This window comes from Equus asinus, chromosome 3 (genome assembly GCF_041296235.1).
Source record: "Equus asinus isolate D_3611 breed Donkey chromosome 3, EquAss-T2T_v2, whole genome shotgun sequence".
Lineage (NCBI taxonomy): Eukaryota > Metazoa > Chordata > Mammalia > Perissodactyla > Equidae > Equus > Equus asinus.
The window spans coordinates 34,285,690-34,301,843 of NC_091792.1; the positions used below are offsets into that span (position 1 = coordinate 34,285,690).

General features: G+C 41.2%; 1 protein-coding gene across 3 annotated transcripts; it reads left to right on the forward strand.

The window, feature by feature from the left end:
- The first annotated feature begins 270 nt into the window (after positions 1 to 270).
- LSM6 (LSM6 homolog, U6 small nuclear RNA and mRNA degradation associated) lies at positions 271 to 10,760 on the forward strand. 3 transcript variants are annotated; one of them, XM_014838133.3, is made up of 4 exons: positions 271 to 391; positions 4,976 to 5,091; positions 8,443 to 8,556; positions 10,477 to 10,760. In XM_014838133.3, the coding sequence occupies exons 2-4, from the start codon at positions 4,998 to 5,000 to the stop codon at positions 10,509 to 10,511; spliced, it is 243 nt and encodes an 80-aa protein (XP_014693619.1). In that variant the 5' UTR covers positions 271 to 391; positions 4,976 to 4,997; the 3' UTR covers positions 10,512 to 10,760. The 3 variants fall into 3 exon arrangements, with proteins under 3 accessions (XP_014693619.1, XP_044623099.1, XP_044623100.1); XM_044767164.2 differs by having other exon boundaries at positions 289 to 659; XM_044767165.2 differs by lacking the exon at positions 271 to 391 and adding an exon at positions 854 to 980.
- Positions 10,761 to 16,154: the final 5,394 nt, after the last annotated feature.

The window sequence follows — 16,154 nt, forward strand, 5'->3', positions numbered from 1 at the left end:
TGTGACTTCAAGCTATTTCTTACATTTCTGCCTAAAAGAAATCCTGGCTAAAAGATCACTTCCAGTTTTTGTGTTTTGCTTTGCTTTTTGTTTTTGTGGAAGAGGGATGTTTGCTTTCTGTTAAAAGAGGGAGCACGATCACTTTTTTACTTAACTCCACAGCACCAACTTTGACTTTAGGCAAACCAGGATTCTCGGATTTGCGCGCTCAGGCGGGGCGGGCATTTTCGGTCCCCGCGGGCTGCCGTAACCTGGGAAAGCACTGATTGGCTGAGGCGGGAAAGCACCGCCGCGTGGGCGGCTTCAGTTTCAGTTTCGGTTCCGCCCCGTTAGTCGGCTGCGGCCGGGCCTGTGGGGCGCCTGCAGTGGGGTTCCAGATCCCGGCCACGAGGTGAGCCAGACGGCCGCGCGCGCCGTTGGAGGCCGCAGTGTTCCGCTGCCTCGGGCAGGGCTCGGGGAGCCGCAGCGTCGCGCCCGGACAGGCCGTCCCTGCGGGCGCCAGGAGGGAGCGCGGAATCCGGAGCCTGCGGCGGCTGGGCCCCGCGAAGTGCCGCGCTCCCCCTCATTCCTCGGCGCGGCGCGGAGGGCCTGGTCGTCGGCGCCGGGATGACGGGTCCCGGCCCTGAGCACCTCTCCCCGCAGGGCGCCTGGAACGCGCGGTGAGCGCCGGCTTGGCCCCACCCAGTTGGCTGCCGAGACCGCGCGTGCTCCTCGAAGTTGCGCCGGGAACCCCGACCTGAGCCCGGGAATCCGGCGGGACAGCGGACCCCGGACACAGGGCCAGGCTTCGCCCGGTTTCCAGGGCTGCAGGGACTTGCCCGGTCTCCACTACATCGGGGTGGCTGCGCCTGATCCCCAGGAGTTACGAGCTGGACTGGCTCGCCTTCCTGAGTTGTCCGGTTGGGATGCCCACAACTGAATGGTGTTCGGTCCTTCCACCGGGGCTTTTGTGTGTAGGTGTACGCGCGCCTTCCTAGCAGGTATCAGGGTCTCTAGAATTAGGGTGGTGCAGGTAATCTTGATAGTGATTTAGTGTGTCCTCCCCCGCCCCTTATTAACACAAGACGGTTAGAGAAAAACTGAAAACTTAGTGAAAACAAAAAGTTTAGTGAAGAAAATAATACTCATGGAACCCTTTCATCTACAACCATGTGTTTTGCTCTTGTATGTGGTAGTTTCCGATTAAGCCAAGACTGCACCTATTTTATCACTTAACAGTATATTTACTTTTCCACTTTCATTTAAAAGTTATTCCTAAATATCGTTTCTAATTTTGTATCTTTTTTTGATTGGCTACCCGTTCCATCATTGTGTAGGTCCCGTAAATTATTCAGCCGTTTCCCGGCTGGGGGATTTAGGGTGTCTGAGAACTTTCGCTTCATTTTGGTATCCCAGATGATACTTCCATAAACTTTTTTTTGAAGCTGTAATTCAGTTTATTTACTTGGACTAGATTCTGAGGAGTGAAATTAGACTAGATGCTGTGATCTAATAAGGTCTCTTTAGGTTTTCATACACATTGCCAAAATTGTTTTCTTAAAAAGTTTTGATAGTTTACATCATTCATGTATGACTTTGCCTGTTTCACCAGAAGCATAGTAGCTCGTAATACATTTCTAATGCTTCAACTAGCAAGGTTGAGCCTCTTTTTGGATTTTTTTTTTTTACGGTACTGTCTGGCAGTTTCACTTGTTTGAGTTTTGTGCAGGAATTTCCAGAGGATTATGTTAGTGTGTGTGTGTGTGTATTATTGGAGTTACTGTGTAGGCCGACTGAATGTTAGAGCAGGATGATCATTGAGTGACCATCCCGCGTAACCCCCTTATTGTGCAGATGAGGAACCTGGGGCCTTGAGAGATGAAATGATGAGTTATCCAAGGCACACAGCTAATTAAGTAGCAGAGCTGGGCTTAGAGGTCAGGTTTCCTGCCTCTCAAGTGAGTACTCTGTGCTGGGTGGTCTCTCACTAAACTGTGAAACACTCCTTATTAGAATTTGAAAAGATGTTTATATCACTTGGATTATTGTGTCCTTTTAGAATTGTACCAAGTAACAGATTTTAAGCATCTGAGGGATCTAGAACACTGCAAAATGAGAAAGTGAGCATTTTCATGGCCAGGACTAGAAATCTGTTATGTAGCATGGTAACCACTTCAAGATTTTTTGATAGTTTTTAGATTCTCTATTTGTGGGAATAAAATATCTGATAAGGTTTAATTTATGCTCTCTCATCTGGTTAGAGCTTAGTCGTTGGTTCTCATTTGTTGTACCTTAGGGGTTTTTTAAAACTCCTTGTTTCCTTAAGACCAGAGAACAGTGCTTTTTGATTTAGGGCTCAGCAGAGTTTCTCAACCTCATTTTGGGGCAGATAGTCCTTTGTTGTGGAGGGCCGTCCTATGCTTTGCAGAATGTCAATCAATATCCCTGACCTCTACCTACTAGATACCGTAACAGCACCCTGCTCAGTCAAGACAGTACAAAATGTCTCCAGACATTTCCAAATGTTCCTGAGACTGGGATTTAAAATCCCCCCTGGTGGAGAACCACTTGCTTATAGGAATTACTTGGGGAACTTTATAAAACAGAGATTACAGTGCCCCTTGCCCAGAGAGTCTGACTAGGAGTAGACTTCAGGAATCTGCATTTTAACAAGCATCTCTGTTGATTCGGATGCAACTGGTTCTTGGATAACACGGAAACGTTTTTGTTTTCTCCATCTTTCTTTTATTTGATGCTCAGTAATAGAGATATTACTATGCTATAGCTGTTTAGGTGCGTGGATGATACTGTGCTAGTCACTGTACCCGTAGTCTGGCGGGGAGGGGAAGAGACAGGGATTTTCCTTGGCACTGCCCTTAAATACCTCTTCCACAGGCGTAGGCAATGTGCTTAAGTACCAGGGACACCAAATGAGTAAGACATTTTCCCTGTCCCTGAGAAGCTGAGAATCCACTGTGGGAGACTGGTCAGCAAACAGGACAGCTACAAAACAGCCTGGTAAGGGCCCTGACAGAGAGTGGAAAGAGGTGCTCTGAGTGCTTGGAGTACTGACTCACGTGGCCCTTGGGAGGCATGGAGGAAAGTAGCCCTCTACTGTGTGGGGTGGAGGGCCAGGTGTTCCATCGTCTTGGAAGGGAGGGAGGTAGAGAGCTGCTCTTCTCAGTGTCTGATGCCCTCTCAGACACTGATAGATCAGTCTGGAGCTGCATCTGCTTGGGTTGTAATGTTACGTTTCATTGCAACTTTTTCTTTTCAATTTTTTTTCATCCTATTCTGTAAATACTCTAAGAGTAGGTGGAAGTTTACAGGTAAACATTGCCAAGAAACAAGGATTTGCATGTCTTCTGCTTAGTGACATAACTCAAAATCACGTTAGATATAGTTCTTTCCATTTGACCATTATACTTCTTCACAGGCCAGTTTATAGTACTTTGTCACTGTGGGTATTTTCCCCCCAGTGCTACTTCTGTCCAGCTAGATCTCTCACTGTCTCGATGGCTGTTACCCAGGTTTAACAGGATAAACTTGACATAGTCAAAAGGGCAGCTGTACCTTTGAAACGGCTTGGGGCCAGCTTTAGTTCTGCTCATCCCCTCACAGGGTCACTGTGTGCATTGCTCATGAATCTCATGTGGCCTGGCACATGGTTGGGTGAGTAAAATTTGGTTCATTTTTCCCCCCGTTCGTTAAAAAAAACCTCTGCAGTTTGCAGGCGTTCTCATACTAGGCCTGTCATAGCTTCAGACAGAACACATACTGCCTTTGACTCAACAGCCATTTATGAAAATAGGTCATTTAAACCAAACCCGAGTAGGAGTCGGGGGAGGGAGGGGAGGCGTAGAGGGTGATTCTGGCTTTGATTTTGAAGAGCAGTTTTATCAAGGTGACCTGCAGAAAGGAGGCCTTTTTCCTCTTAGGTTCAAGAGGCTTTTCTTTTGCTTCAGAAATGGTCAGAACTGTTCTTTCTGCCTTATCCAATTTAAAAGATGAAAACTTAAAATTACGTGAGCAAAGTGATGGGACAAATTGTGGTGTCGAGACCAATCTACTCATACAAAATGGATTTATGGGCAAGTCGTTAAGTAACAGGGAGTACCAAGGAAGCCTAATGAAGATGAATGTACAAGATACGGTCTCCTAAAGTGATGGGTAGACTCCTCCTTCCAAATAACTAAAAAATGGTCTTTTCAAGAGATTTAGCACAATGTAGATATTCTAGAGAATAAATGAGAAGCTTGGTACTAGTCTCTTTCATGTGGCTTACAGTCTTTTGAGGGAGAAAAGACTCATATAAAAGAATTAAAGAATATATGGGGCTGCCTGGTGGCGCAGCAGTTAAGTGCGCACGTCCCGCTTTGGCAGTCTGGGGTTCGCCGGTTCGGATCCCGGGTGTGGACATGGCACCACTTGGCATGCCATGCTCTGGTAGGCGTTCCACATATAAAGTAGAGGAAGATGGGCACGGCTGTTAGCTTAGGGCCAGTCTTCTCAGCAAAAAGAGGAGCGCTGGCAGCACATGTTAGCTCAGGGCTAATCTTCTTCTTCTTCAAAAATTAAATATGATAGTGTTTATAAGCATGTTAGCAGAGTGTCAGCATAAAATAAACATTCAGTAAATGGTGGAGGTGGTAGTGGTTGTCGGGGGTACACTTACACTGACTGTGCGAGGCTGTAGTGACAGGTGATTGAGAACAGGGCCTCTGTAGACACAGGGCTCTTCTCTGTTGAGGCTGTGTCATAGGGTTGTCCTGAGGACCGGATGAGATAATGCATGTAAAACACTTAGCTTGGTATCTGGCTCACAGTAAGTACTGGAAACGTTAGCTGTCATGTTGTAGTAGGAGTGGAGGTAGAGTAATGCTGAGGCTTCGTACGTGGGCCTTTGATACTTGATTTCCTATGAATATGTTCGGGGCTTCCAGGCTGTTTTGTTGAATAATTAACTTTTGTCTTTTCCTTTATTGCTCCCTTTCAGATTTCTGATCAGGATTGTTAAAATGAGTCTGCGGAAGCAAACCCCCAGTGACTTCTTAAAGCAAATCATCGGACGACCAGTCGTGGTAAAATTAAATTCTGGAGTAGATTATCGAGGTAATATTTTCATGCTTTATCTTCACTGGTGTTAACTAAATAAGTAAATGTGACACTGATTTCTATTAACCACTGAAATGTACCCAGTAGACCAAAAAAGCATTGGTTGTCAGCCGTTTTTATGCCCGTTTCTTTTTCTGCCTCTGAGATGGTTCCTTTTAGAGCGATAGCCCTGAGAGCCCAGTGTGTGCTTCTGACTTCCGGTGTGATTTGTGACTCCTGTCTCTGCTTTGAGATGATGCGCACCTAAGTTCCCTGGTCACAGCAAGGGATTCCCAGTCACCTCAGGTGTGAATAGCTGGATACTGAAGAACACCTTGGCACAGCAGCATTTGTTTTTGCAGAAGTATTTACGATTGGCAAGCAGCTGTTTAGATAGTATCATCTTACAACGTGAGCTTCCACTTATATACTATGTGACGTAGCTGAAGCCACCTTTCTGGTCTTGTAGAGAATGCTCTTTTTAAGAGGCTATGACACTGCTGAAATTAACTTTGTGGGAGGAATGGCATCAAATTCCATTTTTTAAAGTTACTAAATTATTAATCTTTTAAAATTAAGATATGTTAAATTACTGGGAGTGTTACATAGGTGCAGATAAGTAATTCATTAGCAGAGTTTTAAAGCCTTTTCTTGGTCTCTTTTCTGAATGATAGTAATGTCTTGAGCTTTTCCCTCTTTCCATACACGCAGCTTAATTTTATTGGGAGCTTCCTGTGTGTCCAGTGTGTGTTAATCACTTTAATTTTTGTTTTATCCTCAAATCAGTCCTTTGAGATCTCTGTTGATTATCCTCACCTCATAAGGGAGGAGCTAGGACTCTAACTTGACTCAGAAGCCTTGTTACGAAATCACTTGGCTGTTTATGTACTGCTTTGGTTTCTTGACATTAATAACATCTCCAGTTTAATTCCATTTTTGTAGTGGAACTAATTTATTTATACTGAATACTGAGACATTGTAAAGTCTGTAAGTACTGCTTCTCACCCCTGCACTTTTGATGAGCCCAAAGGAGGTAACAGACTTCCAGAGATTTGAGTATATTTAACAATCGATTAGAGTGTGGACATCGTGTTCAGGGTCTTCTTAGTACCCGCGTCATTGGGGAGATCAACCAGCCTGACCTTTTGCCTGACCTTTTTTCTCTATACTCTTTAGAGAAAATTTTTCTATTTATAAAGGTAATATGTGTGTTTTTCTTTTTTTTTTAGAAATTTCAAAGCAAATAATGGAGAAAAGTATTTAGAAGAAATCAAAACTCTCACAAAATTCTACCATCCACAGATAATCAGCCTTATCACTTTGGACCTGTCTCCATATAAACATAATTTCATGTAAATGGGATCAGCTGTACATGCACCCTGATTTTTTTTTTACATTAAAAATACATTCAGTTTTCTGACAACATAGTGTTTAGTGGCTGCATAGGAGTACGTTGTATGGATGTACCACAGTTTTGTTTTTGTTTTTAACCAATTTCCATTAATGGACATTTAGGTTTTACCAATTATTTTGCTATTTTAAACACTTCTGCTCTGTTGACATGTATCTTGAGCACTTGTCCAAGTCTCTCTTTAGTGTAGATTCCCTGGGCTAGGATTTCTGAGTCAAGCAGCATGCCAAATGGCCCTCCCCCGGGGCAGATGGGTTCATCTCTAGGTTCTCATAACCCTTTGTTTTCGGCTTTTCCATTCTCATTGGCAACAAGTAATATCTCATGTTATTTATATTTCTTTGCTTACTAGTGAGGTTGAACAACTTTTCACATGGGTACTAGCCATAGTTTTTCTCCTGTTATGAATGTCTATTCACGGCCTCTATACTAGTGAAGGGAAATGTTGTACACTTCTGAGAGCATTACTGTAAAGAATGCTCTTATTTATGGTTAAATAATAAAGAACCTTGCTCTCTATAGCAATTTCTATTTAAGTTTGAAGAAAACTTGTTGTTTTCTGTTATTCATAGACGTTTATCCCATAGAGAAGGGAGGAGGTTACAATTCCAGCCTCCTGGAACCTTTTTCTTAAAAATCTTTGCTCTGGGAATAGATATTCTTATTAGAAGTGAATGTCTCATTTTTAAATGCTTTTGATTAATTTTCAAACAGATTTGCATATCGTGTCTCAGAAGTTTCTTGTTCGTTTATGCTTGTGGTTTAGATGAAAAATAATACAGCAGGAAATAAACTATAAAGTTGTATCTCAAGCTTTCTTTTGATAGGAAATAATTGTTATTAATTGTTCCCAATCCTTCTGATTCTTTGAAAGTTTACTGCTTATAGCAGAATTCTCTTAGATGAATGCCTTGTGCTCTCATCACGCACACACAATTTTGAAAAGAAACTTTTTTGTTTAGAGGATAATGGTGGCAGAAGCAGAGAGTGAGGAGCATGTTAATGAAGTTGAGACTAAATGAAACTATCGACTTGGTTAATTGAATCAAATTAGTAGTATTTGTTTTCTCTTACATTTTTTTTTCCAGAAAATACCACTTTAACTTAGACACTCAGAGTTAGAGGCTTACATATTTTCATCTTTTGGGGAAAAATCATCAGGTCAAGTTTTACAAAATTTATACCATCTTAACACAATTAAAAAGATTCACTTGAACAGTTTCCTTGAAAGCTCCCTAGAATGTTTTTGGCCCTTTTTCTATATTAGCCTGGAGTTGAAAATATTATAACTGTAACAAAACAGAAAGGGATGTGTTATAATCCAGTATGTTGCCCTGTATCCTCAAGCTGCTCTTCACTGTGAGTCACAGCTTTAAGATGTGCTTTCAGGAGCACCTGCTGTCTCCTCTTCTATTATCTTAACAGATTGTGGAGCCTTCCTGTTAACCCTGGAGTCCATTCATCTGCTGCAGTAGATGTTGTGAAAGGATGAAGTAAATCTGCCAGACCCGTATTTCAGTTAGTGGCTAAAGTAAGAAATGCCACTGGAAGTGAGGCGTCTTGGCTAATGGTCATTTGTTTCTACGTAATTGCCCCCTCCTGTTTTTAACTTTCAAAGAATGGCATTTTATGTGGAATATTCTTACTATGTCACTTTTGTGAAGACTTTAAAAGTTGCTGTTGTTATCACACATACCATGAGGGAAGTGACAGTTGTTTCTCCTTCTGGCAGTGGGTGCACGACGGCTTTCGTACTGTACGCTTCTTAGCCTTCATTCAGATGGGCATAGAGTAAAGACTTTTTTTGTGCCTCAGTCTATTGAGTTTCATCTAAAGTGTGAATTTTTATATTAAACACGTAAGAGCTAATGGATAAAGAGATTGTCAGCTCTAAGGTATACCCTGTAATTTTCAGATCTTTGCTTTGTATCTCTTCTCTTTGAAAAATCTGTCTCCAGGGGTCCTGGCTTGCCTGGATGGCTACATGAATATAGCCTTGGAGCAGACAGAAGAATATGTAAATGGACAACTGAAGAATAAATATGGGGATGCATTTATCCGAGGAAACAATGGTAATAGTCCCTCACTCTACAGTTGTACGACATCCAAAATAAGCCCTTTTGTTTATAATCAGGGTCACCAGCAGGTTTTCTAGGTAGTTTAGAAGTTCAGTTTTAGTTTTGCTTTATTTTTAAATTCTTGTTTCTCAGCTCTTCAGCGTGACCAGTTCTTTTTTAAATGCTTTGTGGAATTTTGGAACTAGAAATTCTCTCCTTCCCTCCCTTTACTGATGAGGAACTGATAGCCATTGCTGTATGACCCAGAACTCCGTTCCCTTGAATACGGTTTATTATGTTCCCCCAACACTGCGTCTTACATGGCAAGCTGGAGCTGTAAGAATGGCCACTATTTCCCTGCTATCTTTGGTTTGCATCATTTGGCAGTTAGCTTGTCCTATTTCTCTATTAAGCATTCAAATGCTTTCTGTGGAGATTTATATCCTTTAGTTTGGCAAAAATGACAAAATAGGAAATATGGATCTAAAGCGACTCAGCTTTTTAACAGCTAATATATTGCTGTAGTTGTTATGGTTACTTTCAAGTACTTTGTTTAAAAACACAGTATCAATAAAGTCATATTTGAATTTTTTTGTGGGGATGGTAAGACATCAAAACTGTTGAATTATTCTTTGACCCATCCTCACTTCTTGGTCCCATCCCCTAAATGGAGCCCTGGGACTCTTGTATTTGGATTTTTAATTAATGTGCATTCTTTAGTTCTGGATAACTTCTTCAACCCCCTTAACAGTTGGGTCTCTTTGCTGTGAACTAAATGTCCTGACTTTGTTATAGGTGTTCTGTCTGCTGTTCTTCCAGTACCGTGTTTCTTCACATCCTATCTTTATATACATCTTTTGCTTGCTTTTTAGTCCTTCCAACATGAAGAATTTCTTCTATTTTTCATATTGTTTTTATTTGACTCCCTCCGTTTACTAAGAAATGCTATGGTTTTTCCCCATCTCAGGACAATTGGTAGCGGCAGTCACCTGCAGGTTCTGTGAGAGGTGGTAAGGTAGATTCTGTTACATGCACACTACATCTGGGACTTGCCCAGCTTCCCAGAGGCATTTTTACTGTCATTCTTATGCTTCCCTTCATATAACTTTTTCTGTGAGGTAATCAGTGGTAAATATCTGTAGATTCCCAATTTCATATCCTTGGCTCTTAAACAGGATCCTGACTTATTTGATTAATCTGTGCTGCGTCCTTTAATCAAGAAATCTCTTAATGTTCACTTTGAACAAAGCTGTCAGAATTTGAGTAGGCATGGGGCGTTGGAGGGGAGGTGCACCTCGAGGGAAAGCTTGACCGGAGTGAGCGAGGCATCATATTTTGTCTTATTCTTATCTCCCCCATATCCTAAAGAGTTCAGTTGAGGTGGTCACGAGAGGACTAACTAATCAAAACTTTGGATAACACCAAAGGTTGATACTTTTAACAGAGGACTCCAAATAAAGACTTTGGTATCTTTAAAAAAAAAAATAAACTTCCAGGTCTTGTTTTTCCATTTAAAAAAGTAAACAGCAAGTTTAGAGTTTATGTTGGGGAGATGGATAAAAATATTTTCTTTATTAATCTGAAGTCTAGTCTGGTAGATTTACTGATTTACTTTATTACAAGCGTAATTATTATACCTATAATTACAAAACATTCTTAGAGTCTGGGGACTCTCACATCATTTTATTTTATCTTCCTGGTCACAATTTGCAGTCAGTCAGATGTGTAGCTAAGACTAGAACGCAGTCCTGTAAGACATCAAATCCAGGTCTAGATTCATAAAGTTAGTCTTTTGTAGTTGTAGAATTTGTTGTGTGGTATGAAAACTCGTTTTAAATTTGCAGAAGTGTCAGACCAAAATCTGTTTGCTTTTAAAACTTAGTATTCTGATACCTAGGAACAGTTTTTTTCAATTTATTTATTTCTTCTTTTCAGTGTTGTACATAAGTACGCAGAAGAGGAGGATGTGAAGACGCCAAGTAGAATACTTTTCATTCATACTTGGATATATTTTTAATGAAATTTTTGGTTCTTTCATGATATAATTTGTCCTATTTCATAATAGTTGGTGATTTTTTCATTGACATGTGGATAAGGTATATGTATAAAATTGTGGATTTAATTATAAAGAGTTCTTTCATATTTAAGTTTTAGTCATTTTGTTTTCCCTGTATGTCAGTGTGCAGAAGGCAAAAAGAATAAAAAAAAGAAAAAATCTATTTCTCTTTATACGATTTTTAACTTAAGTTTCAAGCAGTGTCATTTGATTTGATTGCTTTCCCTATTCGGCTGACTAAAATGATGTGTGTGGTGATAATTAAAACATTTTAGAGACATCCTTATTTATCCCATCCTCTTCTATTTGCCATACAAAATACTTGAGTGGAAATGTTCTACAAAGGCATCTGGTTTCATTCTGAGGCTAATAAAGGTCCATGAGGTCAGAAGTTCAGTCACTTAGATAGAAAATAAAATTGGGGATCTAACAGTGGCATTTCCACAAAAGGAGTGGGAATCCGAGTTGAGTTGGAGAAATTCTAAAAGTTACCAATACGTGACCAAGGTGAAAATGTTCCATTTATGCCCCGTCTGTCTCCAGTCATCTTGTGTCTCCTCCTGTGCACTTAGGCTGTTAGTTAGTTTCTTTCTCCCTTTCAGGAGCATTGGCATCAGTGTCATGCTCTCATTTTATGAACATAGTAGGGGAGGAGCCATTCCTGTACATCTGTCTGGCCGTCATTTATTTAGATTAAAGCAAAGCCTAGAATTTGTAAACTTATGCAGGTTCCAGTTGCTAAACTGTGATCAGGGAGGAAGTTCTCACTCTTCCTTAGGGGGGGACTTCCGGGAAGCCTCTCTCAAACCCGGGCTGTGTTTGAACGTAACATTGTCCGGGAGCAGAGCACCAAGCGTTCATGTTGCTTGGCACAAGGCTGCCCCTCTGCCTTATGTGACTTCTGCTGAGAGGGTTTTCACAGTTTATTAATGAGATTTCCACAGCCCTGCTTTATTCTCTGAACAGTTTACGCCGTCTCTAGGAACAACAGATAGTACCTGGGCCCTGTGGTTGAATGAACACCAGACGATTGTGTGAACGTCGTATTGGCCTTCCTCTCCCTCCCTCCCCGGTCTGAGCAGCGTTCCTGTTTCCCAGGAGCTGGGGGAGTGATTTTAAACAATTGCCTGCTTGAAGGATGTGGATGCAGGATCGGGAAGGAGGGAGGAAAGGGGTGGTGCTGATCTGAAGAGGTATATGTGGCATTTTGTCTTGTTTTATTTTAAAGATCACAGAGTACTTGGAAACAATTATTTTTTAATTAATAACTCAGAAAGGTGAACAGAAACGTTTCACAGGGTTTTACCATGTGCACACCAAAAATAAAACACTTTATGTTGTGCTTCAGTAATTTATCACTTCTTGACAGGGGCTTGAAGAGGGTCCAGTCTGTAAGTACAAATCACCAATTTGCTCTTTTATAAATGACTTCTTTTAAGGAGAAAACGGATGCCCCTCCAAGTGGAGCGTACATGTTCTCATTTGTTTTGTAGAGTATGTGGGGCTGCCAGGTTACTGTGTCTCTTCATTCACTTACATCAGCTGCTTCTGAAAGCAATTCCACTGTTATCTCCCACCAATCTGTGGCAGCCTATTTTTGCTAACTTCTTCCCTGATGTCTTTTCAGTGTATGTCTTTATTTTCCCCTTGCTGTCTCCCTATTTTAATAGCTCTACGCTGGAGTAGTGTTTTCAACCCTGAAACTATTTTTAATCAAGATCGACTTTGGGAAATGCTACCATTTTTATGGTAATAAAGGACTGTATTATGCCCTTGTACCACCGCAAGTTGTCCCCTGTGTATGTCTTACATGCTAGAACCATGAAACAAAGTGTAAATGGTAAAATTACTTTTTTCTTAACTGTAGTCTCCTAGAGGTAAGTGAACGATTTCCAATTGCATTGTAGCAAAGACATTTGTTCTAGGTTGAAGAATTTTTCAGTTGAGTACATTTTTCCCGTCTTTCTGCTCGCAAACCCTGGTTGCCATGCTCTTTCTCTTGGGCTGTGACAAAACAGAATGTTTAGTGAGAAAGAGAAAATTGTGCTTGATTTTTTTTTTAGACTATCTGACTTCATGTTCTGTTTTGGTCTTCTGAGCTATTCCTTGGCTGATCTTCCAACAAGTTGAATTGATTCTTACTTTAAAACTGTTTATCCCAAAACAGAGCTGTTGACAACTACAAATACAGATGGCAGACATGTGGTATGATTCTCATGTTCTCATCTTAGCATTCAATAAGGGAATGTTATTGAGAGACGGTTTACATCTTAAGCTTTTTTATTCAGGGCAGTGTAGGGTGCATGCTGGGAGTGCTTAATTATGTGACAAATAGTAACAAATGTTTAAGGGAGTTCCTTAAGGTCTAAAAGCTCAGCCGCGTTGACTTGGTGTGGATGGTTTATGACCCCGGAGGCTATAATAATATACTTTATAAGAATAAAAACAACCTCTGGGGGGAAAAATTGTCAATCACAATGACTCATGAGTGACCTCAGTACAGCATTCCAGGCTGCAGGGCCAGTCTGTTCCCTTACTGTGGACGACGCTGACCTTTTGTCCTGGGAGCTGACGATCTTAAGAGTAGTGCCTAGCTCTTCCATTCAGAGGCAAATCCCAGCCCATTCTGTGGCCAGGGCTATTGCCACAGCTAAACTGCATTAACCATTCTTTTTTGCTCCACAAAAAGAAATTGCTGATGAAAGGAAGACGAACTATAGTTTTGTCTTTCGTGATCTTGTTTCTGGAGGCCCTGCACTCAACAGCGTGTCTCTGACTGCCTATGCTAAGATTGCCCCAGATTGTTGTTGAGCTAGACTCCACCTACGAGTTGCAGGGTTAGTCCTGACCTCTTTGGGGTCTGAATATCTAGCAACTACTTTTATTCTGATAGCTGCTGCCCGTTTGTACCAGTACATGGCAGTGCAACTGTGAGTGCCTCTGTTGTTGACTGACCAGCTTTGACTCGCCAGTTGGAGTCCAGTTGGACAAAGTGGGGGCGAGACTGTACAAGTGGGCAGGCAGGAGCAGTACGTGCCAAGTGACAGGACACTGGAGGTGACCCTAACTGATGTCTGCTCTGCTCCTCTCTTAACCTGCTTCCCTCATTTAGGAGATGGGGGAAATGGCCAGATAGTGGGGTTTGAGAAAGTGGTAGTGGAAGTCAGTTTAGCATTTATTGAAGAACTGTAGGCAGGCACTATGCTAGGCCTTGTGGGGACAGAAAAGTAAATATGACTCTGTTCTTGCTCTTCATACTGAGTTTGTAGGTTTGGGTATTTATGGGAGAAAGTGATGCTATTCATGCTCTTTTTCCTTAATTGGGCCAAAATTTTGAGAATTCCTTTTTAAAATCTGAACACTTTAGATGGATTTGATAATCTTAACTATATGTTTGTATCTTGAAATTCCACATAACCTCAGGACTAGATAATTGTGAAATCTGATTATCTCCATCTATTTATTTAGCCCGTTTCCCCGAAGGCCCATGTGGTTCAACCTCCGATCTTTTTACTCTTTTTTGGAGTAAAAAAAGATGGAGCAGAAGCCAGATTTTCTGTTTTATTTCATCTGTCTTATTGGAAGATTTTCTTTTCTTACTAGTAATTTGGAAGTTAGAACAGAAAGTGGACAGATTCTAGAATCTTCATAAAATCATAGAACGCTGGAGCAGTTGGGATAGACTAGTTTTCAAGGTCTTGTTTACAAAATGTTCAAATCCGTATGGACTTCATTTATTCCAAGTTTTATAATGGCATGGATGCTGGTGGGTTTGGCAAAATATGGTACTGATAATTTGGGTTAAAGGAAGAGCTAGTTTGTGAAAAGTTGACATAAAATAGTTTTAGAGAAACTGTTTTGCTGCTATCATGTGCATGCAGTCTTCCAAATCACTGTTCAGTGTTTATATCAAATAGAAGTCCTACTGAACTTGCAATAATGAAGAAAAAATTAAAAATCTGTAATGAGCATGTTGATTGGATGTTGAGTGGATGTTGCTAGGATACAGGACAACTTTTTTTTTCCCAAGTGGTGTTTCAGTCATAAACAATGTCCACATCTCAGTGGTTTGGAACAGCAAATGATTCTCATGCTCTCCATCCACAAGGGCAAGTAGGTGGGACTCTGCTCCTTGTGGTCACCTGGGGGCCCAGGCTGAGGGAGGCAGCACTTTATGTTTCTGCCATCTCCGTGTGACTCAAGGCTTGGTGCTGCAGGGGAAAGGCATAAAGAATCATGTCCTGGCTCTTAAATGCTTTTGCTTAGGAGTGACACCAGTCATTTTCACTCCATTTCATTAATGAAAGCAAGTTACATGGTTTACTTTAAGTTTCCAGGAAAGTGTAATCCTTTCATGGATCGAGAAATAAAAGAAAAGCAGACATATTAGTGAACAATGGTAATATTTACCAGTGTGTGTGTATTGGGGTTCTCCAGAGAAACAAAACCAATAGTGTGTGTGTGTGTATACATATACCTCTCTCTCTATAGATTTATTTTAAGGAATTGGCTCACGTGATTATGGAGGCTGGCAAGTCTAAAATGTATAGGGTTGGCACGTAGGCTGGAGACCTGGGGATGAGTTGCAATTCGAGTCCAAAGGCAGTCTGCTGGCAGAATTTCTCCTGGGGAGGTCAGTCCTTTCCTATTAAGATCTTTAAGTGATTGGATGAAGCCCACCCATATTATGGAGGGTAATCTGCTTTACTCAAAGTCTGCCGATTTAAATGTTAATCTCATCTAAAAAATACCTTCAGAGAAACATCTGCAATGTTTGACCAAATAACTGGGTACCATTGCCTAGCCAAGTTGACACATAAAATTAACCGTGGTATGTTAACCACATCCTTTCCATTATAAATTTTTCTTTCAGAATGTAGGAAGTATACCCAAATCCAAAACTGCAAAGTCTCAGATTTTTACTGCGTTGCAAAAAGAATCCTTTCTCTGCAAAGCCAGGTTGAAGGATCTGTGTTCCTGATACCTTAATCACTTCTTCATTAGATTCCCAAAAATATAGTGATTTGTTCCTTCCGTGGTTTCAGAAGGTGGGTCTGCATAGATGGCTTTGGTTTGCTTTGGTTGTTGCAGGTAACTTACAAATTCCCAATATATAATATTTCTAAATTTAAAAGAAAACACAGAAGGTACTAAAAACCTTTCCATAGAGCAGGGAAGCATTATCTCAAGCCAAATATATGTTCTGTCCACATACTGTGGAGACTAGGTCGGGAGTCTTCAGCGTACATCAGAACCATGCTCTGTGCAATGTTTCACAGGCATGGTATATTATTTCTAAAACTGCTCCTTATCACTTTCATATATTAGGTTTGCATGGCTCTCACTTTCCAGTATCTTTGAAACTCTTTACAAGTATCTTTATCTGGAGAGAGTGAATGTGCTGCCCGGCTTGTTTAAAGATGTCCTGTTAGTAGGACCTGATCTTTGAGTTTGGCAGAGCCTGCTTCCCTCTCTCTTCTGAGTTCCTCTGGCACGACGCAGATGCAGAGATTTCTGAGATGATTTCCCCATGTGGGGAGTGCCGTAGAGGATCCAC

Coding starts and splice junctions, on each gene's coding strand:
- LSM6 (XM_044767164.2), top strand. CDS start 607: ATGACGGGTCCCGGCCCTGAGCACCTCTCCCCGCAGGGCGCCTGGAAC. Junction 660..4,975: donor CAGGGCGCCTGGAACGCGCG/GTGAGCGCCGGC, acceptor GCTCCCTTTCAG/ATTTCTGATCAGGATTGTTA. Junction 5,092..8,442: donor TTCTGGAGTAGATTATCGAG/GTAATATTTTCA, acceptor ATCTGTCTCCAG/GGGTCCTGGCTTGCCTGGAT.